General features: G+C 39.7%; 1 protein-coding gene across 8 annotated transcripts in view; it reads right to left on the bottom strand.

Annotated features, from left to right (window-relative positions):
• The window catches only part of prdm16 (PR domain containing 16), a 163,201-nt gene that overhangs the window by 10,714 nt on the left and 130,261 nt on the right, over positions 1–22,226 (bottom strand). For 3 of the 8 annotated variants that reach the window (XM_017417797.3, XM_017417796.3, XM_017417802.3), the window contains exons 4-10: positions 12,118–12,258; positions 7,267–7,369; positions 3,336–3,537; positions 3,057–3,222; positions 2,730–2,883; positions 642–2,310; positions 404–491 (exon numbers count right to left, since the gene is read on the bottom strand). In XM_017417797.3, coding sequence (XP_017273286.1) covers positions 404–491; positions 642–2,310; positions 2,730–2,883; positions 3,057–3,222; positions 3,336–3,537; positions 7,267–7,369; positions 12,118–12,258 — 2,523 coding nt within the window. The remainder of the gene's footprint in view (positions 1–403; positions 492–641; positions 2,311–2,729; positions 2,884–3,056; positions 3,223–3,335; positions 3,538–7,266; positions 7,370–12,117; positions 12,259–22,226) is intronic. The other 5 variants (XM_017417798.3, XM_017417799.3, XM_017417803.3 and 2 more) reach the window with 5 other exon arrangements.

Raw genomic sequence — 22,226 nt, 5'->3', positions numbered from 1 at the left:
ATAATCAAGATTTTCAGAGGTGGGAAAGGTCTGGGGACAGTCAAACAATGTTACTGATTATCAAAGGGCCTGCGATAACAGACTTTGTCATCTGAAAAAAGGTAGAACTGACGAGGTACACAGGCGCCATTTAGTAAACAAAGGAAATCATACAGAACCCTTGAGAAACACACACACACAAGCACGGTAGAATGATGAAGCAGAGGGCCCTACCAAATCAGGTTGCAGTAGTGTGGGAGGCAGGAGTTTGGGATTTTCACATAATACATAATTTGAAGATAATAGTCAATACCGTGTAGGAATAATCGCCTGTTTGTAATACCTGGGGGACTTTTCCCACTTTTTATGTAAACTTGCTGGAGCTTATGTTCAAAATGCACCATTTTTTATAGTTTAAGTTCACCTGTGGATGGAAGAGTGATAGTGAGGGCCTGGGGAATTTCTCCTTTAGAACTCCAACTGGGTCAAGTAGCTTCCTCTTCTCCACCCTGCTGGACCAACAACAAGGCAGAGGGTTACGTACCAAGGTCAGAGTTTGTTGAAAACCTCCAGATCTGTATTGACAAAAATCTATATTTTTAAAGTGTGGAAGTAGGTTATGTGAAAAACAGTAGTTCCTGGTCTAATTGGGTCTGAAATACCTGTAGATGGGGTCCATGAAGAAAGCTGAGGGCTTGGCGTAGTGCAGGGGTGGTGGCTGGTGTGGCTGTGATTGTGGCTGCTGGTGCTGGGGTATGGAGGATTGGTGTAACAATTGCGAATGTGGGTGTGGAAAACCACCTGAGGTTTCGTCCTTATTGGAGACCCCCTTCCCTGCTCCATACATGTGGTTCTTTCGATTTTGCAGCTCAGCTGGCAGACCATTATGACCTCCACGGCTTCTGCTGCCAATGCTGAGGTCAAGCGGCTGTTCTTCACTGCTGGATATTGCTACAGGTCCACTATTGCTCCCAGTGCTGCCAGAATTTGAGGGGTTTGTTGGGGTTGGAGGAGGTAACTTGGCCTCTTTGGGTTTTGTGGTCAGATCAAATGGAGACTCTGCAGTAGGAGCAGGACCTGCAGGAGAACTTGAAACCATCTTCTGCAGCTGTTCACGAGGAGACTTGGGCTCAGCCTTCAGGAATACACTGGGATTGAGAGTGCCTCGATCAGTGCTAAAGGGATAGATGGAGTTGTGGAAGTTGGGCAAAAACTGAAAGGGAAACATGGAATGGTAGGGCAGTGGACCCATCTTTTTCTCCTGATGAAGTCCAATCAGACCTGGACCAAAATATTTCTCAGCAATAGAAGCAATGGCTTTGATGGAATCAGTGGTGGCTGCATTGGCATTTGTGGTGGTGGGTGGAAGGGCTTGCTCATCAGGTGGAGGGAAGAAGGAGTGCTGAGATGATGCAGAAGCAAGAAATGGACGATCTACAGAAAGCGTTCCTGAACTAGACACAACTGATAACAATGCACTGTTCGTGTCCTCTAACTGGTTTGCTTCTTGACTTGACACAGTACCAGATGGCTTTCTTCTTTTACCACGTTCACTCTCTCCTTCACTCTCCAGATCAGAACCATCACCTGAAGCAGTACCTGTGGTTGTGTCTAAATCTGTCCCACTTGTGGTATTAACATCTTCAAGATCACTACCATCTGACATGTCCGCCACCTTAGACTTGGGCTTTGCTTCACCACTAGAAGACAAATCAAGTTTGATCTCCTTTTCTTTGTCTTCCTGCGGACTCAAACAACTGATTCCATTGCTGTTTGTAGAGCTAACAAGGGACATTGGAGGGGCATCTAAGGGACTGCGAGGAAGCTTCACCTCATGACCACTACCACCTAGAGGGCTCTTTAACAATGAACTAGCAGGTAATAAAGGTGGTCGTGGATAAAGTGATGGGGGAAAGATACCTGGGAACCCATGCGGGAGGGATGGGAAACCATGAGGTCCTGGGGAGAAGGGCAAGCCAGCATGAGGATGAGGTCTTGAAGGAAAGTAGTCAGTGAAGCCTAAACCTGACTGGTTCAGACCTGGAAGGTGGGGGTGGTGGGACTTGGCTTTAGCCATGATGGGACTAGAGCTCATGGCAATTCCAGGGTTAAACATCCCTGCTGGAGAGCCATAATGGTTTTTGCCCTCACAAAAGCGACGATGCTTGTTGAGGGAAGAGGTAGTGCTGAACAACTGTCCACAGTCCTTACATTTGATCTGGGTACGGCAGTCAGCATGCATGCGTTTGTGACGACAGAGGTTGGAGAACTGGGTGTAGGACTTGTGGCACACCTCACCTGGGGGAGCAAAAAGACGTAGCCCATCAGGGCCTGGTTAAACCCATTTTAACACTGTCTCTAACACTGCAAACCAAATCAAAAGCAACAAAACACAGGACATTGCTACAACCCTCGGAAAAGGAAGAAATAATAAACTTTGTACAACATGATGTCTTTGTACAACTTATTTTTATTTAGGCTATCCCCTAAAGGATACAAGCCCAGTTAAAACTATTGTCTCTCAGTTCAAGGTAGAATAACTGTAACAAACTCAGTTATAGCATACAATTATTAAAAAGTGATAAAAATAAGTATATTGAGCCTGCTTTCTTGGTTTAAAAGATGTAAACAAGTTGGGACACAGAAAACCAAACTTTAGTGTGATGGTACATAAAATTAGACAATTTTAAAACGTTGTACAATTCTTTGGCTGTTACAGTTCTAGTAATAATAAACTGGCCTTTACTTACAGATAAAGGGTTTGACACTGCTGTGGATGTGCTTATGCTGCTTGAGACCTGACGAGGTGGCAAAGGTCTTGCCACATTCAGGACATGTGTGAGCGCGTGCTCCCACATGCTGGGAGCGGATGTGACGCTGAAGGTTGCTGGGATCTGTGAACACCTAAAATCCAAAATAAAAGCATGATAATAGAATGTATGCCATTATCAACAATGTTAAATATATTTATTAAAAACAGTGTACTTTCAGAACGACCAATTCTATGCACAGTACCATTACAAATTAGGTCTAAAAACCAAAGCAGATAAAACTTGTGTGTCCTGTGCACAACTTACGTGCCGGGTTTGCTGTACCTTATCACAGTTTTCACACTCAAAGCGTTTGCCACTGTCATGTGACATCTGGTGGCGGATGAGGTTGGACTTCCAGTTGAAGGCTTTGGGGCATTGGTCACACTTGTACTCCCTCTCCTCTGTATGAACTATCATGTGTTGCCCCAAGCTTAATAAAAAAAAATAGAAAAAAATATCTGATTTTTCTGACACTGGATAAAAAAACAATAAAATAAAAATCTATAATATTTTTTTTATATATACTAAAGTTAGTCTATGTACCTGTACTCATTTGGAAAGATCTTCTCACAGTCTTTGCACTCATGGACGGGCTCGTCGCTGTCCTCACGTTCCTGTTTAAAGTCGTCTCTCAGTGCATCAAAGATGGAACCGGAACTGGAGCATGAATACTTCTGATGCCGCCGTAGCTCAAGTGTTGAGGAGAACAGCTCATCGCAGTCTTCACAGCGGTACATTTGCTCGTCTGTATGCACACACATAGATTTGTTTAACCATCACATGTAAACAATTAAAAAGTATGCTGTTGTGTACAGTACATTAAACCAATGAACAAAAGTGAAAAATTCCTCTGTTTTCATTTAGTTAATCTTTTATCAAAAAATACTAATTTTATGTGAAGCACAAACTTTACAGACAAACAGCAAGAGCAGAAATGTGTAAAATATTCCAACAGTCTGTTTCAACTACCATACCATTTGACCAGCAACTAAGACATTTTCCAGTGTTAATAGATGGCATATTTGAATGGTGTTAGATGACTATTTTTTGTTGAAGTAAGTACAAAAACATTTCAGCTGTGCACAAAAAAGCAGTGCTAATTTGCATCATATCGTTGAAAAACTCCTGTGCATGTTCTCAACGATGTAGAGGAAAGTATTTCCATAAATCTTAAAAAAATGTTAATTACTCAACAAGAAATCTATTCTGTTTTTCTGTTTAGTTACACCTAAACAGGTTTGTTTTACAAATGGTAAAAGTCACAATCCTGCAATTGACATCCATATAAAATGGAAATCAATTAGCAGTGAAATGTGGGCTTCATTAACGCAGTTAATTACCTGTTAAAGCAAGTGTTTTCCTCAGACTGGAGGGGTAATAGCATGCAGGGGAAACAATAGGGGCTGGTCTTTCCCTTCCATGCTGATAACCTTTACAATACTTCTCACATGCAAGGTCAAACACATAAAAGTTGGACCAGCTTTTCAATAGAAAATTCTTGAGTCAGACGCCAAGTTCAACAGATCAGGGAAAGCCCAGTGGAGTGTCTTTGTGCATATGTAAGGATGTGTGAATGTGTGTGCGTGCGTGTGTGCGGCTTGTGTGTCTGTGAACGTTTTCCAAAGTAAGCCACAAGGAACAGAGAGGTAAGCAGGACTGTGGCGGCACCAACCCCGTGGTGGTTTCAGCGCCAACCTGCCATACCCTTTGTGCCACGACCCAAGCAACCACCTCCTGAGTTGCCCGCCCAGGCCTCCCTGACATGCCACACACACCCATCCATCAATTCAAGTTGCACTAAATGAGTTTATCCAAAATGGCTTACAGTGCATGGCTCACCTGTTTTCTACTGCATGTGACCGTTTATCCAGCTGGAACTTCTTGGAAATGTTAAAAGGACATTAGAGCTGCAACGTCAGTGTGTTTAACCTTCAGGAGAGGGATAAATGACCCCCTGGTCAACAGACCATTACACCAAGCTCAAATACTAAACTAACTGGCTTGCTTTGACACTGATGTGAATAGTTAGTCTATTATCAAGGGGTTAATCATGAAAGCTTAAATGTCTTAGAATTTGGACAATTCTGAAAAAAACGTGTACATGAACATTATACTTTTGTAGAATTTAGTGGGTGGAAAAACTTATTTTTATGTTATATGTACATAAAAAACACTTCATGTTGAAAAAGCATAGATTTCTAGGACTGAAAAGAAAGGCCTGAGAGCGGTTATGTATATGAGGATGCACAGAAACAAAGGGAGCTTGCTTGTGCCTATCAGCATACATGTGTTTTTTCAGTTAGTCTGGTCTGTGCAAGTCGGGTGGGGTGGGAGGAGGTTATAAAGTGGAGACTAATAGCTCTCCAGGAGACGAAGGGAGGCACAATTATGTGCAGTTTAGCAGCTAATCTGGGAGCATGGGTGAGGTCTCAGGGGACTCCTCAAGTCCTCTACTTCAAATTCCTTCTTCGATAAGCCAGGCGCAGAGAGCAGAGCTGCACTGCCAAGCTGTCTCAGTCACACAAATGGATGGAGACAAGAACACAAAACATCCTGGTTGGTGGACTTTATTGGGTGCCCTCCTTCTATTTTTCCAGTCTTTCCTACTCACAACAAAATATCCTCAAACAATAAAGCACCTGTAATAAATTTCCCCTGTCTGCCTTAATCCTTCTCTCATTCGAAGACACAATAGTTTGGTCTGATACGCACATTTTGGCAGGTGGAATTTTCCCTGCCTGCCTCCTTTTCATTGTATTTCACACAACCCACACGCACTCGTGAACAAATCATTTTTATGCACTCTCCTTTCTGAAAACACTCTTAAAACATGTCAGTCTGCTTCTTTAACACAACACAGCTTGTTTTGAGCTTCTGTTTCTTTCTGCTGCTTTTGCACAGAGATCTTTGTGTGCATGTTGCAGACGTGGAAACTGGTGAACTGCAGAACGTTTCATGAACAGCATGTTCCACCTCTGTATGATCAATGACCAGTACATGTAGTCTGACTTTATTTATTTTTTTTTGTCCAAATCCTTGGTTTCAGATAGACACCAAAACAATGTTACTTGACAGCAGCACTTCCCCAAAATGAGTCCAAGATGTTTAAAGAAATGATCCAGAACTGGCTGCTTTTCCACTCAAGTGAAGTCTGAGAGAAAGATCTACAGTGAACTGTTGTCCAATATAGATTATGAGATAAAATACTGGACATATTTAGTTTGACACACAATGAAGGGGGTACAGTTTGAAGGAGGTGAGTTCGGTGAGTCACTCATGAGGAGTTACACAAAGGTGACAGATCAGTGAAGACATCTGAAAATTGGACTGAAATCTATGAGTGTGTCAGTTTGTAGAAAACAGTGCAGGTAAAACAAATCTAAGCCAACGGATAAATTAAAATACATAAAAACACAAACAAATGAATGAAAGTGTTTATTTTCACAAGCTTTAAAAAAGTCTAATAAAATATTAGGCTTTGAAACGACTGGGCCACACAATTTTATTTTAAAGTTCTGGATTGATTAACTCATCAGAAACATCTGGACAAAAATGACATGTTTTGTTGTTTTTCATCAATAAGCTTGAACAGCAAACAAAAACAACAATGGGAGAATATTGGTTGGATCGAGGCTGTTTTTTTTTTTAACCCGGAACACGTGATAGCACAAAGGCTCCGATGACTAAACGCGCTGCAGACCTTCACACACACACACACACTCAGGAAAGGAAAACAAACAAACAATAATCATGAGGCAAACCATTTTGCTAAACATTGTGTATTTATTTTCATTAAAAAACAAATAAGAAATGAAAAACTAGTGAAATTCTAATTAAAGAAGGAAACTGAAATTCTTTAAAATTTATATGAAGCTACACTAATTATATAAAAAATGGTACCAATATAGTTCCTGTACTCCGCTTTTTCCTTATTATTTTATAGTTAAGAGGGGTTGTGTTTTTCATCTTTAAAAAGCAGCTATTACATTCAAAATCATATTAATTAATAATAGTTATAATTCTGTGAAGGTTCTTTGATAAAACCCCGGCAGAGTCTGAGTCGGCATTTTCCCCTTTTATAAATATGTGTATATTTGACTGTAAATGTTCTTTCTGTCAAACTGCGGTGTTTAGGATTTTCATGGCTACCGAAAAGACATCTAAGTTTTCCTTAAAAAAATCTGCTCACATCAGATGAAATGAGGCTGGTTGAACGCAGAAAGGTTCAGGCAGAGAGGCCCGTTAAAAGCGCGCAGCTCAGACCAGACTGCATGCGCGTCTAACAGACCAGGGACTAAATGGTTTAATACGGGACTTTATTTCATACCCAATGTAATAACGATTCACATAAAAAACAAGCAAACAAAAAACCCCGTCAGAACAAGAGACTGTGTCTGTGTTGGCCGCGAACGCAGCGCAGGATGCAAGTTGGACTTTGTTTAAAAAGTGCGCTAATGACGCGCATTAATCTTACCTTGTAGGTTGGGTGCCATGGATCCCTCGGGGAAAATCCCGTCCTTCATATACACCAAGAGCTCCTCCCCTGCTTCAATGTCCCGAACAGCTTTATAGTAAATCTGTAGAAAAAAGGGAAGAGAAAGAGGACTTAAGGTCAAGATGTAAATAAATAGGGTTGGATGCCCGTTTTTGTTTTGTTTTTTTCTTTTCTCTGCGCATTTAAGGAAGGAGTCCATGCTGAAATGGAGCATATCAGTGTTCGAAAGACATCAGAAATGTCTAAAATCATTCATGCAACTGTGTTTGTTCTTTTCAAACTTTGCTAAATCTTTATACACATTTACGTTTTTCTCATTAGTTTGTTTAAAATAAATTAAAAAGGTCAGATAATCAAATAATTGATCTTTTTTTTAAACACTTAAAATGCATCAGAATTAAGACCATCAATCATTTACAGACAACAGGCTGTTTAAACAGTCAGAGGTGACAGCCAGCAGAAACCCAGATAATACTGATCCCGAACTGCAGAAAAGTGAAACCAAAATAAACAAACAGCTGAAATATTCAGCTTTAAAAATATGGCAGCAAATCTGGATAAAATGCAGGCATTTGTTTAATGTGATGCATTTTATTGTGACATTTCTTTTTTAGAATTGTTGCAACGTAATAGAGATTTTTAATTGCAAGATGAAGAAAATTAAATCCGAGACCACAGAAGGAGGCCTCATTAGGTGTGTGCCTTGAGATCTGCTCAAATTAAGCTTATATTCTTAATGATGTTATCTTCTAAAAACAAAAACAAAACCAAAAAATCGCTATCTGTTTTTTAATTTCCTAATGTGACAACAAATAAACAAACAAACATTAGAGCTTCATGCGTCCCCCACAAAAAAAAGCCTCGCCGCAACATGAGCGCCATGCGGGAGAAGTGATCTGTAAACGCACGGGGGCGCTCTGCACCAAGTGAAACATGTCACCCCAACACAGACAGCAGGAAACACCCCTTCACACACTCACACACAAACATGAAACCTACACAGAGGCACGAGAAATCAACTTTCAACACTCGGTCAGAGCGCTAAAGATGGGAGAAAAGACACCAGGATAACATTATTATTATTATTATTATTATTATTATTATTATTATTATTATTATTATTATTATTATTATTATTATTATTATTGACAGCACTTAGGCAACACACACAATCTCTGCGGGAGCCTCCCGACCTGACCTTTCTTTTCTCCGTGAGCCGAAAGAGTTGAGAAAGTTGCGCGGCGCTGCGGAGAGCCTCCAGCTGCAGTAGCACTTCAGTCCCGGAGGAGTTGGCGACGCAACCCATAGTAAGTGGACCGCAAAGAGAGCGGGACGCTGCTGCGCTGCTGCGCTGCTCTGCGCTCAGGGGCTCGCGCTCGGGACGCTCCGCTGACGGTTCCCTCCGAGCTGGATGAAGCTCCTCTGCTGGGCTACTCTCTGATCTAGTCTCTGAGCGCGTCTTTGATGATGATGATCTCTCTCTCTCTCTCTCTCTCTCTCTCTCTCTCTCTCTCTATCTATCTCTCTCTGACTCCTTTCTCTCTCTTTCTCTCTCTCTCTCTCTCTCATTAGTGATTCCCTGTTGCCCCCTTGGTGCTCTCTCGGTTACCCGTCGGCCACTCCTCCTCGTCTTATCTCCAGCCAAAAGGATTGAGGGATCTGCGGCGCAGACCCCTCCCCGCACCGGCCGCATGATAAATGTAAATACCGGAGGAAGAAGCCTGGCGGACTTGAACTCGCTCTGGCCGTCACTCTTTCACACACAAAAAGAAAACGCACAGGTGCAGAATAAAGAGTCCCTCAAAGGGCCTTTTTTATTTTAGTGATGTTCAACTTTTACTCGCATTGCAATTATTTTATTCACTTTCTGATCCAATTCTTGCAGCTCCGACAAGAAGATTCAGTCTAAAAAATTATCTGGGATGAAACACTTCTGCAATATTTAAGAATTTAATGTTCCAAAAACACGAACTTGTTTAGAAAACAAATATTTTTACATAAATTTACCTCATTTTTTTAAAAACTTTTCTCAATCGTTTTTTTTTTCTTTGTTTCCCCCAGAAAAACATCAGATAAGGAGGGAAAACAGAAAGAACAGCGCAATTTCATGCTGAAACTCCTCAACATATTTTAAAAACGTCTTGCAAATGACTTATTTCAGTGTGATGAAATAGCTTTATATATGATATGAATGATAATTTTTCTTTTTTTACAATTATGCACAAGAACAATATGAGCAAATTAGAGGCTCCTTTTTACAAAAATAAATTAAGCCAGTTAGCTCTCTAATTAAAAGAAGTTAATTAAATTTCTTATAATATTTGCATGTCTGCAGCATTTTGAATAATTAAGTGTGTGTGGGTATGTGTGTTTGTGTGTGTGTTCTACAGTAAGGCCTACACATTTGGACCTGTTTTGACCTTTTCCCATCTCTGTCCAGTGTTCAGGAGACAGATGTCTCATCGATCAATGCCAGCCGTAGGGCCCGCAATAATCTCCTACTGTGTCCTCATACACAAGCACGCACACACACAGACACACACACACAGCAGTCTGTACAATTGATGGATCCGTCCGGGGGTAGAAGGGCAGATCAAACAGCACAAGAAAGGGTCTCCACTCCAAAACACAAAAGATGAAGGGTTGACAAGAAGGTGGACAAGGTTCTTCTTCTCTTTAAACCCCCATCAACTCTCAACCCAACACACACACACACACACACACACAGCGTACTCATTGCAATTGCGCTCTCTCAGGCGTATAAAATCACTAAATGCAACTTGGCCTTAAAACTCCTGAATGGGTTCGTTCAAACACCAGTTTTTGTGCAATTGTTTGGCTTTCGAAATGAATAGTAACTCATTCATCGATGTTACACATACACATAATCTCATACACACTTGTGCGGGATTGATGATTTATTCCTTTTGCTGCTTAATTATCATTTAAAGAGTCTCAATATTGCAAATAAACAAACACTGTAAGCATTTGAGTAAAAAAAAAAAAATGTTGGATATAGGTGTGTGTGTTTGTGTAGGGATAAACTGAATATCTTTCTGCAGATGGCCACACAACGTGTGCACACACATCAGAAAAACTCCCCCCAAAAAGGCAAACAAACAAACAAACAAAAAAAACATATATAAAACAAAACCCAGCACCCACATTTCTACAAAAACTGCATCTGATATACAAAATAACATCAAATCACTTCATGACCATAAATATCTAAATTATGTATGGTGATTTTTTTTTCATCTTGCATCATTAATGACAAACAAACAAATAAATTCTCAACTTCCCTTTTAAAAGGTTGCTGCCTACATATGAATTTGCCCCATGTGCATATATTTCCATAAACTCATGCATTGTGGATGCTGATACACACGTAAAAAAGGGAAAATAAAAATCACAGAATGGTCTGTTAAATTATACATTTTATTGCTGAGTGGTTGTGTATATGTGTGTGTTTTTGAGCAGTGTTTGTAAATAAATTATAGGGTCATACCTGTGAGCCACTATACCAAGCAACTGGTCAGGCAAGCAAAAGCAAAGCCTTTCGCTAAGAACAAACAAGTGCAAAACACATCAAAAAGCAATCGTGCACGTGGCCTTTTCTCGGTCCGATAATTCTCCACAATTTTCTCTGGTGCCCTGATTCTTTCATTGACATTGTGTGGCAGTGGCAGGGGGCACTGATGTGAAAATCTTAAAAGGATTAGGCGGGTTGGTGTTGCCAGCCAATTGGTGCTTGTCAATCTCGGAGGCCCCTGCGCGTCCCCCCACCTCTCTTATATTTGGTCCAGGCCCCTCTTTTCTCCTGATCGGTGAGACTTAATGTTTGAAGCTTTAATGGAGGCTCTGGCCATGTCCTCTTGGTGTGACAGAGTGACAGGTGGCAGATCAAGACATGAGGACAGAGGGAAGTCAGCAAGGAACAGGCGGCCCGAGACTGAGACAGGAAGGGGATTGAGCCGTGTAGGCAGGGATTAGCAAACAAATAAGAGTGGAGTGACAGGAATGTGGAAACGCACAGCCAAGCCATATGGATGCATTTGGCTACTGTCACACCGCCGTCACGTATTACGTTGTTCCCCGGTCTCGGTTTTTCTCATTACATGTTTTAAATTTGGATGCTTTGTTTGTCTCACAGCTTTCATTAATGCCCATTATGCAGCTTATTGTGAGTTCCCATAAAAGTGCAAATTGAACTGAGACTTCAATGTGCGTCAAGTTAAAACAGAGTAACACCATCACAGTTTTAGCAGATAGATCTGGTAATAAATCGCAGCAGTAAGTTGTGATACACACGTTGCATAAGGTAGAGCCTAGTTAAGCAGTTGGAGTTTTATGGGCAACGGCTGGGCATTTTTCCAAAAACATTCAATGTGTGGCCAAGTTTTCTTTCTTCTTTTTAAAGAGAGCAAAACTAAGAAACAGAAAACAGAGAGAGATTTTAAGGAGGAAAAAAGAAGAAAAATATAAAAGATCATGCCTTGAATGATGGTTATCTTGGAAATGATGAGTGTCAGATTGTTCTTCAGCTCTTGAGTTTGGCCATTTCTCAACAGCACTGGCAACTAGCCCAGCCTCAGACAAACAATAAAACCAGCCCTTGGTCATTACAGCACACACACACACATTTCTCTACAACAGTAAACACTCACACACATAGGTGCAACAATTCACACGTATCAACCCTACAATTAATAGACCACAAGCCATAACTGCTGCTCTCCCTCATCATTGCCTTCCAATGACAAAATGTTGCTGTTATTTTTTATAAGTGGACCACAGATCCAAGTAGAGCAACGCTGTTGAGCCACTCACCTGGTCCCCTGTGAGGTGACAAGCGACGAGGTTTTGCTCCTCAAATGACGGGGCAGAGCGGACGTATTTGAGCCAGCTGTTGCTGGTGGCATCAGGGCCTGTGTCCAGTGCAAACTTCATGCTCCCCATGTCATCCACCACCTGTTGGAAATCAGCAGGTTAAGATGTTAAAACAGAGACGGAAACAAGTCTAAAAATGTTTGAATCAACATTGAAATGACCCACTATAAGAACATTCAATTAAAACAGCACATATTTCTGCAGAGATCACAAGTCCTAAAAAAAAGTTCTGCCAATAGTTGGATGTCAGTTAACTTTAAGATGCAAAGAGCCAGCGTGTTGGTGGGTGTTAGGGCCACCTAACCTTGTCAATCCTGACAACAAGAAAAGGAAAAGAGGAACAGGAGGAGGGAGTATACAAACTGTGGCTTCTTTCACTTGTCTAATGACTTTCTCTGGCATGTATTGATCACCCTTTGTAACCCCTGCAGCCCCTGGAGACTCCAAGAACTGGTTTCATGTTACCCGCTTTCATAGAGCATGAAGGAGGACGGAGGCAGTGCTGAAGAAGGAAGAGGAGGAGCAGAAGAATAGAAGAGGGACTTATTGTCCCTCAAAAAGTGAAGGGGGAAACCAAAAAGGAGTAATGAATCCTTATGTTAGTTTGAAGAGATAAATAGGACCTTGTTCTCAACAAAAAAATTATATTATGAATGATTTAAAGTGAGAATCCTATTGGAGAAGTGCATGTTTATGACTCAGAGAGTGACAAACTGCAGAAATCTCTTTGAGTATATTTGTGTAGGATGGACATAGTGGGGAGTCTGGGGTCGACTGAAACCCCCAAGCTCGCCCTCTCCACCAAGTTCGGGCTCTGATTTCGCTCCTGTGTTGCATATGATACTGAGAGCCAGCGTGAATCCTCCCGGGAGAACTGCCCTGGGACAGAGCAACTCCTCTAATTACAAGAACCAATCAGCCTCAGCCTGAATTCAGATCTGACCTCTTGCCTGACTCTCTGCACTCCTAATCACAGTCAAATGTCTTCTGAGGGAAACTGAGGTGTGATGGAGAAGGACCAACAACCCATCTGACATTTTTAGATGTGCAATGTTTGTGAACTTTTCCAACCAGCTACTTTTCTAAAGACATGTTCTTGTTTATATATATGTGTGCTTTTTTGCTGCTTGTAAAGTGTGAATGGCCATATTCTTGCTGGTTGTCTGAGCCTATGTAGAAGGTGTATTTTTGTGGGTGGGGGTACAGGTGCCAAGTTTAGTGAGCAAATATGTTAAGGGTCTGGATCTAGGTGTGGAAGTGTGACTTGTATGAGAGCGGCAACAGTTTTGGGCGAATCCACGCATTAAAAATTGAAGTAGCAACAATGTTCCGCCGCTTTTAGACCAAAGTGTGAGTTTAGCCTCCTTTCTAGATGTGCCTTCTTTAGAACGACAATGCCTGTCGGTGCTTTGACCTGTGATGAAAAGGTCTCGTTCCACAAACTTGAAATAAAAACCACAATTTGCTTCTGTTTATGGAAACGCAGTTGCTGGTGGAGCGCATGAAAAACGAATATTCATGCAAATCACTTCCTATTTTGTATTTCTCATAATGCACACAGAAGCAAAAAATAAGATAGCATGCAGTGGAAGAGCCATTTTATTCCTTACACAGCCATCTACTGTCTGTTCTGCTCCCAGTTTACAACTTTAAGGACTCGGCTTGATCGAGTCCAGGCCTTAACTTTATGTGCGCAAACAGTCACTGAAAACTAACCAGGCAGACCCTCTCAACACAGACACGCTCACCTACCCCTCAGCCTAATATCCTCTCTGCAGCTGGTGGAGTCAGAGTGCACTTGTCATGGGGCTTGTGGGGAGCTGCAACGGGTATTTTACATGTTTTATTAACATATGTAAAGCCAAGCTCCAGATGGAAACAATGTAAAGTTATTTCTGTTTTTTTGTCAATACAACAAGCTCTTTTAAACATGGCTACAAACTTCATTTCACTTCCACCCCTCACCCCTTCTCCAATACACACATACAATGGTCTGATCATGGACTTAATGAGCAGCAGACCGGTGTGTGTTGTGCGATTTCTGGAAGAACATATGTGTTTGTGTGTGTGGGTTATCTGGGAGGCCTGCTAACACCCTGTCTTGGGGTGAAAGCCTGATTTATAAGGCTTTAAATGAGGGGCAACAGAGAAGGAGAGCCAGAACAAGCTTGCGGCTGATTGTTTGTTTATTTACCTTTACCTTTCTTTTTCATCCAATCCACCTCCCTCCATCTACACATGTCACACAGAGGAGAAGGAGGCGGAGGAGGAGGAGGAGGAGGACCCGGCTGGTATTCATCAGCTCCACGTGTGAAAGAGTTTCAACAAAACAAAAGTAAACTTAGCTACTCCAAGTTTTCACGTTAAACTTTTCACACAGGAAAGCAAAAGTTGTAACTGAATTCTAACAGGGTTGCTGTTTTCTATTATCACAACCATCTCTGACCTTCTGGTTGATAAATTTGTCACAATTTCTATTGTTGCATTCTCATTTTGCATATTGGGATCAAAGAGAAGGAGTCATCTGTTCATTTGATCTTGTTTCTCCAAAACAATTTACAGACCTTCATTATTCTTTATGCAGTTTTACTAAACTTAAACTGACGAATAACTCACTTTTTTGTAAATTTGGCAATTGTTCTATTCGGCACACATTTCAAAAGTCCGAGTGTGATTATTCTAACATCTTGTATTTATAGGAAATAAAGGCTAATACAAAAAGTGTAGTATACTTTTATATTTATTTATTATTGTGTAAAAGATTGATTTCCTTGTGCAACACTGACCAAATAAACTTTTTGTTTGTTGCAGTATCACTGTGTAACAAGAAACTATTCTTACATTTTCAAAGCATTTTTATTTTACTTCATTTAAAGTGGTTATAACTTTGTTTCTTTTTTGATCATTACTTTTTGATCAACATTCAGGTCTGAAGAAAGCAATCCTTTAAGGTCAATGGAAGAAAGTCAACTGTTTTTTTTTGTTTTCTTTCAACATCCATGTTACTAATTCACTAGCCCACAAAAACATTTGAAAATTTTCCATTTCAGAGCTTCATCTATAGTTTGACTTGATTAAACACTATCAAAAAAAAAAATGACTCACTTGACATTACACGCACACAGACATGCACCCAACACACACACCTGCGCACAGACACAATGAGATTTTCACTGAAAGAGGAGCGGCTCTAAGTGGACAGGATGCAGAGCAAACTCCACAGGAAGCCCTGATAAGAGCACGACACTTATATCGCCCCTCACAACACAAAGGGGAACCTTTGACAGCTAGGAACCTTTAATGGCTGTCTCGGCATGCCCTCTCCTTCGCCAGTTATATCTGACGGATGTCTGTGGAGCGCTGGGCTGAATAAGTAGGGGAAAGTTGCTTGTACGGGTAGACATTGGTGACAAGGTACATATTATTTTCTCTTTGACGGAGGGCAGAAAATGGAAATGGCAGCTCAGAGCGTGGTGGTGATTGTGATTTTGATGTGAGATGAAGATAGAAGCAGACTTATAGCATGTGAGACATAACTGCTCAGTTATTGTGCGTCTCCAAGGGACTATTTTTATAAGGTGTGATCATGGCGCTTTGTTGAACGGCCTCGATTTTCAATGTGTGAACACACCCTAGTTTGCATTTATTTGTATACGTGTGGGGCAAAGAGCAAAACAGGTTGTGTCATTTTAAAGTGGAACAACAACGAGAATCACAGTGGGAAAATGCACATTTCAGCAGAAGCTAGTTCAAAGATTTTTTCATGGGTTTTTGGCTGTGAAAGCAGAAGATGGAAAGCTCACGCTGCTCTTCTTTATTTATTCTGGGGAAGTTTTAGATAAATAAACAAGTTGTTTTTAAGCTGAAAAAGAGAACAGAGGGGTAGTTTTCTTCTTTTACTGGTTTTAATCTGCATCAAGTCAAGCACATACTGTATATGAGATTGTACAGATAAAAAAGAAGAGAAAAATAATAAAACATGGGGGATCCAGGATGCTGTGCACTTCCTCCCAAATGAGGCAGGGGGCAGCCTGGCATGAAAGCTCTACAAGTTGGGGAGCAGAAGTGGAAACGAAAGTTCCTTCGCTCTCTACATCTGTAAACATATACTGTAAATGTACATAAACGCAAGACTGGGATGGCTGGAGATTAAAAAAATTTTTTTTTAAAAAGGATGAGAGAGTTACATGCATTCACCCACAGTCTCTATTTTACTGCGACAAACAGGACAGTCATGGAAACACAGCAGTGACAGTGACAGATTGAGTGGCTGTAGAGTGGGCTGTAGAGTTGGTTGTTAGAAGTGTTACAAATTAAGCTGCAATACGACCAAAAGGAAATAAAGAGGTTTGTGTTAAAGTGTGTATCCCTTTTCTGGAAACAAGTCTGTTTCCAGTTGGGAGGCCCCTTAACATGCACACACACACACACACACACACACACACACACACACACACACACACACACACACACACACTAACAGGCAGACTAATAAAGCAGCTGATAGAGTACAGATCACGAAAGCCTCCAGTGTTTCTACGTGCTCATTCATATATGTGTGTGTGTGCGTGTGTGATGGATGGGGTCCTGCAGAGAAGACCCTAGCCCTGCCATATCACTCAACAGCCTAAATGAGTGTGTTCTCTCGCGTGTGTGTGTGGAGGTGAGAGGTGGACAGGCTCACAAAGAGTCCTCCCATTAAACTTTGTCTAAGAGCAGAAAGGGAAAAGGCAGAATAAATGAGATTATTCAGATTTTATTAACTTTAGTCAACTCTAGTTCTAATGAAGGATGTGATTTGAAATACAACAATACGATGGAGGTGATAATAGAAAAAAAATGTGTGTATAACCATTTAAATGTGTCTGTAAGATAAAATAAGTAAAAACTGTTGGGAAGTATTTTAACGTGTCGATGTGAAAGCATGTATTGTACATGTAGGATGGAGGGTAAAAAGAGGACAAATAGGAATTTTAACTTCAAGTTTGAAAATGTACATCACTAACAATAAAATGCATTATTGGGTTAAAGGATTTTTGTAAACAAAAAACACCAGTCTTTGTGAAAATACATTTCAACTTTTGCTTTTTTATTTAGGCAATATAAATAAGTTTTTAATAGATTTGTTTTAAATTCGTAAGCCCTACTAAATAGGTCATCTTCAGAAAAATATTACATGCTTAAAAATGGGTACGGTATGTATCAGTAGATTTGAAATCGTTATTGAGCATAATTTAAAAAAACCTCAAAAATAAAGACTTTACAGAAAAAAAAACAATAAAAATGTGTAAGTGCATTAAACATTATTTCATTGTGTAACCTGATTTGTAAGTCAAAATTTGGACATAGTGGAGATCTATTTATACCATTTTTGAGATGGTTAAGTGAGTTACAATTTATTATAAATAATATTTCATTAATTTCTTTAGACAAAGGTAATGTGTTTGTTTCTACGCTGCCCTTGCAATGATGTTGACTCTTTTGCTTATTTTTTTTATTACTTTTTATGTTTTTGCTTACTTTGTTTTATTTAATTTATTTTGTTAGCTAATAGGTCAGAAACAACTTTGAGTTGATGTAAAATGTTGACCTTTTTTTTCTTCTTTATCAAAGACTATCAGCATCTCAGTATTGGACATCATCTTTTACAAATGTTTAAACATATATTACTCCATGCAAATAATATTTAAATGTATATTATTAAAAAAGAGCTGTAACTTGTTCACTGGCTTCTATTAACTTACTGTGAAATCAGTGAAAATATGTTGCGTCCAAATAAAGAGAATCAGTGGCAGAAGTCAAAGTGTTTCATCAGGAGGAGCCATACTGTGAGTATAGATTGGGCCTTTAAAAATAAAGTGGATTAGAATGTGTGTGTGTTAAACGCATGTGTGTGTAAAGCCTATTACTGATGCTGGTAACAGTACACCTGTGTAGCCATGTCTGGCAGCCTAATGACAGCTAAAAAGGAAACAGGCTGTAAATCCACACACACACACACACACACATATTTCATTAAGGTAACAACTCTTATGTAGATTAGAACATGATTACCGATTGTCTCTGTCAAAGACAGAGGTGAATATAGCTCTGAAAAGTGTTTTTTTTCTGCCAGTAACACCAGTAAAATATATGCATGCAAGGTGTTGCAGAGTGTATTGACAAAGTGTGAGCGCATGTGCGGTGTGTGTGTGTGTGTGAAGGTGAGTGAAGGCGTGTTAAATGTGACCCATTTTATCTGGCCAGGGCAGCCATCGACATAATTAAAAACCAGGCAGGCAGGCCGGGGAGGGCCTGGGGCCTTGTAAAAGCCATCTGGGTTATAGTGTGAGTGCGAATGTGCTTGCACATGTGTGCCTGCGTGCGTCGTGAGTGTCAGAATGTGGCCCTGCTCACTAATGACCCAACTTCTTTAACTTCTATTAAATCACCGTCACACAGCTATCATTTGTGGTGAGTGTGCATGTGGCACACTGAAAACATTTATGTGAAATGTTCCAGTGTCTTTTCCCCCCACCATCTGCAAATCACAGTCTCAAATCTCATTTATTCACAGTATGACCCTTCAACTCTTCTCTTTAAAATATATTCAGCCTGAACAGTAGCTCTGCTTAAGGAAGACTCCAAAATATAATTTAAAAGATGCTACATCAACAAATATGACTAAACTTAAAGAAGTATTTTCTAGCTCAAATTACTTCAAAGTTTAGATCACATAAATGAAAACTAAGTCAATTTCAGTTTGAGTTTATTTATTTTTTTGTTGTTACTGTTATTATTTGCATCAGACTGTATAGCCTAAGATCATATATCTGGAGCTACTCCAGGTTATTTTTAGCATCACAGTTCTCCGTTCACCTCTGCAGCTCATCTGAATGAGCAGGTTGCCATGTGCAGGGTTGCCAGGTTAGAGTAACTTATGACAGGAAGTGTGCACACTTTAAGAGAAGAGAAGCAGTCCGTTTCCTGACTGGACCTTCTTAATGAAATGGCTTTGTGTTATTTATGGCCCCTCATTAAACGGCTTGTATGGGTGTGTGTGCTTGTGTATACCATCTAATATACGTCCTACGTCTGCGTGGGTCTGTATGTATCCTGTTGTGTATGGGTGACATGTTTAGTGCACGAGCCTGTGTGGAGGCTGCCATCATGCCATGTCTTACTGTTGCCCTTTTTTTTTTACAGGCAGGCCTTTATGATATGTATTCAGGGCAATTAGTGAGCAGATATATTGGCTCATTATGGTGAAGCAGGTGCAGTGTAAATGGGAAAATATGTGCACAGTACATCAAGGTTGCACACTCTGTCAGTGATGTTTGAAGGGTAGACTTGTAAGTGTGACAAACAGGAGTGCACACACCGAGTCAGTCAAAGCCAAAATATGTAAGGAAACATTTTAGACTTTAAATGAATAATTGATCCTTGAAGATTGTTTATTACAATTTAATCTCACCCTATAATGATTGTTAGCTCACTCAGGAGGACTGCAAGTTGGGTGTGAAGGTTGAACATTAACTGAAAAGAAAGGCTAAAGTTACCATATGTGTTTATTTTATTTTATTTGAGGGTTGGACTACAAAGAGAGTAAAAGGCATGATTGTTGGCTACATAAACTAATATTAGTATTCTCTAAACATATGAATGCAATTTCAAGAGAATTGCTAGATGTATTTTTAAGTACTGTTACACCATTACAGCAGGTGCAAATTATTATATTTTAAATTCTTGTTAAAAGAAATCTAAACATTTTGGAATCTGTAATTTTTATACGGATCTCTAAATTTAAGCATGTAACCATAATGTTCTCCTTTCTACTCAGAAATCTTACACAATGAGCACACAAAACAAAATTTCCTGAGCTCAAAAGCAAAGCAGCTAAATCACTCAGATCTGATGAACCCATTCCAAGAATAATGACAAATAATAATGAGGTAAGGAAGCCTGCATTCAACACTGACACGGCTTGACCCCCACTCTATCGACTGACATCGGAAGTGAAACACAAAATGGGACAATTCCTGGAACTGTGCAAACACAAATAAAGAAGTGCCGCTCAGGACAAGTGTGCAAAGAATGTAACACTATCAATTATTTATTAACACCTAAATATAGGAAGAGAGATGAGATATGGAGCACGGTGAAAGAAAAGATTTTATTAAAGTGCAGCAAAGACATACTTCCTTAACATCACTGTTGTGACAGAATAGGACAAACGGGAACACACTCAAAATTAAAAGAATATATATTGATTCATGACCAAACTTCCAATGAATCGAACCAGACTCACTCTGACCAGAATCAGATGTAAATGATCTGTTTTCTCATTGCTTGAATCCAACAAAAGCAGACTGACACAAAACAGAAGACGTCTGAATTCATTTTTTGTGAGATTCATTTGGGTTATATCTAATTTTCTTCCCGACATTGCAGAAAACATTGTCCTTGTGTGCACTGAGATCAGTCAATGAGCCAGACAGCAGAGAGCTCAGACAAGATGAAACTTAAACTATGAGATGTGCAAAACATGTTTCTTAAAACAGAAAAAAAACCTAAAAAATAAATAAACAGAGTATGACAGAACGTCACAGTTCTTTTCTGCATTTTTATGTCTCCGTCTCACCATCATTATCATCACCTTTAGTTTGCCTGCTTGCCTGCAGGAGACTTGAATTTGAGAGCGGAATGAACAAAATTGCTTAGTGGCTGAATTTGGTGCCTAAAAATGTGTTTCAGAGCAGTTGGCCAGGACAGCATGTGGCAGAACCCCTGTGTGGCTGCAGGCCGGGAGAATTATTGGAACCATCTGAGGAGAAGGTTTTGTTATAAAAACCAGATTCCCCTTTCCCTCCTCTCTAACAATCTCCTCTTCTTGCTCACCTGTGGCACATAGCCAGGATTTACTGGTGACCTGAGATTAAAAGATCTACTAGAGAATCAAATAACTCCTTAAAAACAAAAACCTCGTCAGTATTTTGCAAATCAACATTTTCATTTTTTAAATGAACGCAAACAAAATATTTGTTGCAAAAATCAGAAAAACACAAAAATCAAACTAAATTTTCCTAATTTGTTACACTGTGTGTAAAATAACACGTGGGGTATGATTTTTTAAACAATCCTCGCTTTACTTTTACTACATTTTACTAAGTGCTGATTATACAGAGAAATTAAATGTGCCAATTCTAGACCACTTTACTTTTGACCCTTACAAGAAAAAAATCAGTTGTAAAAGAAACATTAGACAATTTTTGCTTTTTTGTTGTAAGAATACATGAAGACAAATGGAGAATGATTTTTTTTCTTTAAGAAAAAAATTAGGTTACAATAAAAAAAAAATCCTGCAAATTGCTACTTAATCCTTTTGTATAAAGCTAACGTTTTAATCATGTTATTAAATAAATTCTTACCCAGATTACATGCACATAGTTTATTTTAGGAAAATATTTTTAGTTGGCATGCATTTATATATATATATATTATTCAATACCTGCTAAAGGTGTAACTCATTTTTATCAAAAACACAAATAAATATTATTATGTTTGGTCAACCTTACTGCAAAAACATATTTATTGCAGCAGAAATAATCGACCTTGTCTACTTTTTGTTACGAGACCCCCCATATATTTAGATTCTAGCTTTTGGGCTGTTGTAGCTCAGTGGTCACTGCCACAGTTTTGTCGTCCTGAGGCTGTGAGTTTGAACCCAGGTTGTGTCAGGAAGGGCATCCGGTGTAAAACAATTGAAAAAAAAAATTTTTCATGAGTGTTCCCTCGCTGTGGCAACCTCTGCAGCTCTGAATTCTGCACGTCAGTTATGCAGGGAATTGCTCTGCTTGGGATGATCAGCTGTAATCATAAAAGTTATATGATATAATGACATGTGTTATTCTCTTCATAGATGAAAATCTGATAATGATCTCTGCCTAAATTATTAAACGTCTGTTTATATCTAATGTCTCTGTCTAACTGCTGAATGCATTTTATACATACACATCGGAGTGTGTCTTCATTTAAAGCAAGTCTACAACTCGTCCCACACGTGTTGTGTC

The sequence above is a fragment of the Kryptolebias marmoratus genome, linkage group LG8 (genome assembly GCF_001649575.2).
Source record: "Kryptolebias marmoratus isolate JLee-2015 linkage group LG8, ASM164957v2, whole genome shotgun sequence".
Classification (NCBI taxonomy): Eukaryota; Metazoa; Chordata; class Actinopteri; order Cyprinodontiformes; family Rivulidae; genus Kryptolebias; species Kryptolebias marmoratus.
The sequence above is the reverse complement of the archived record's forward strand: the minus strand, read 5'-3'. Positions and strand labels throughout refer to the sequence as shown.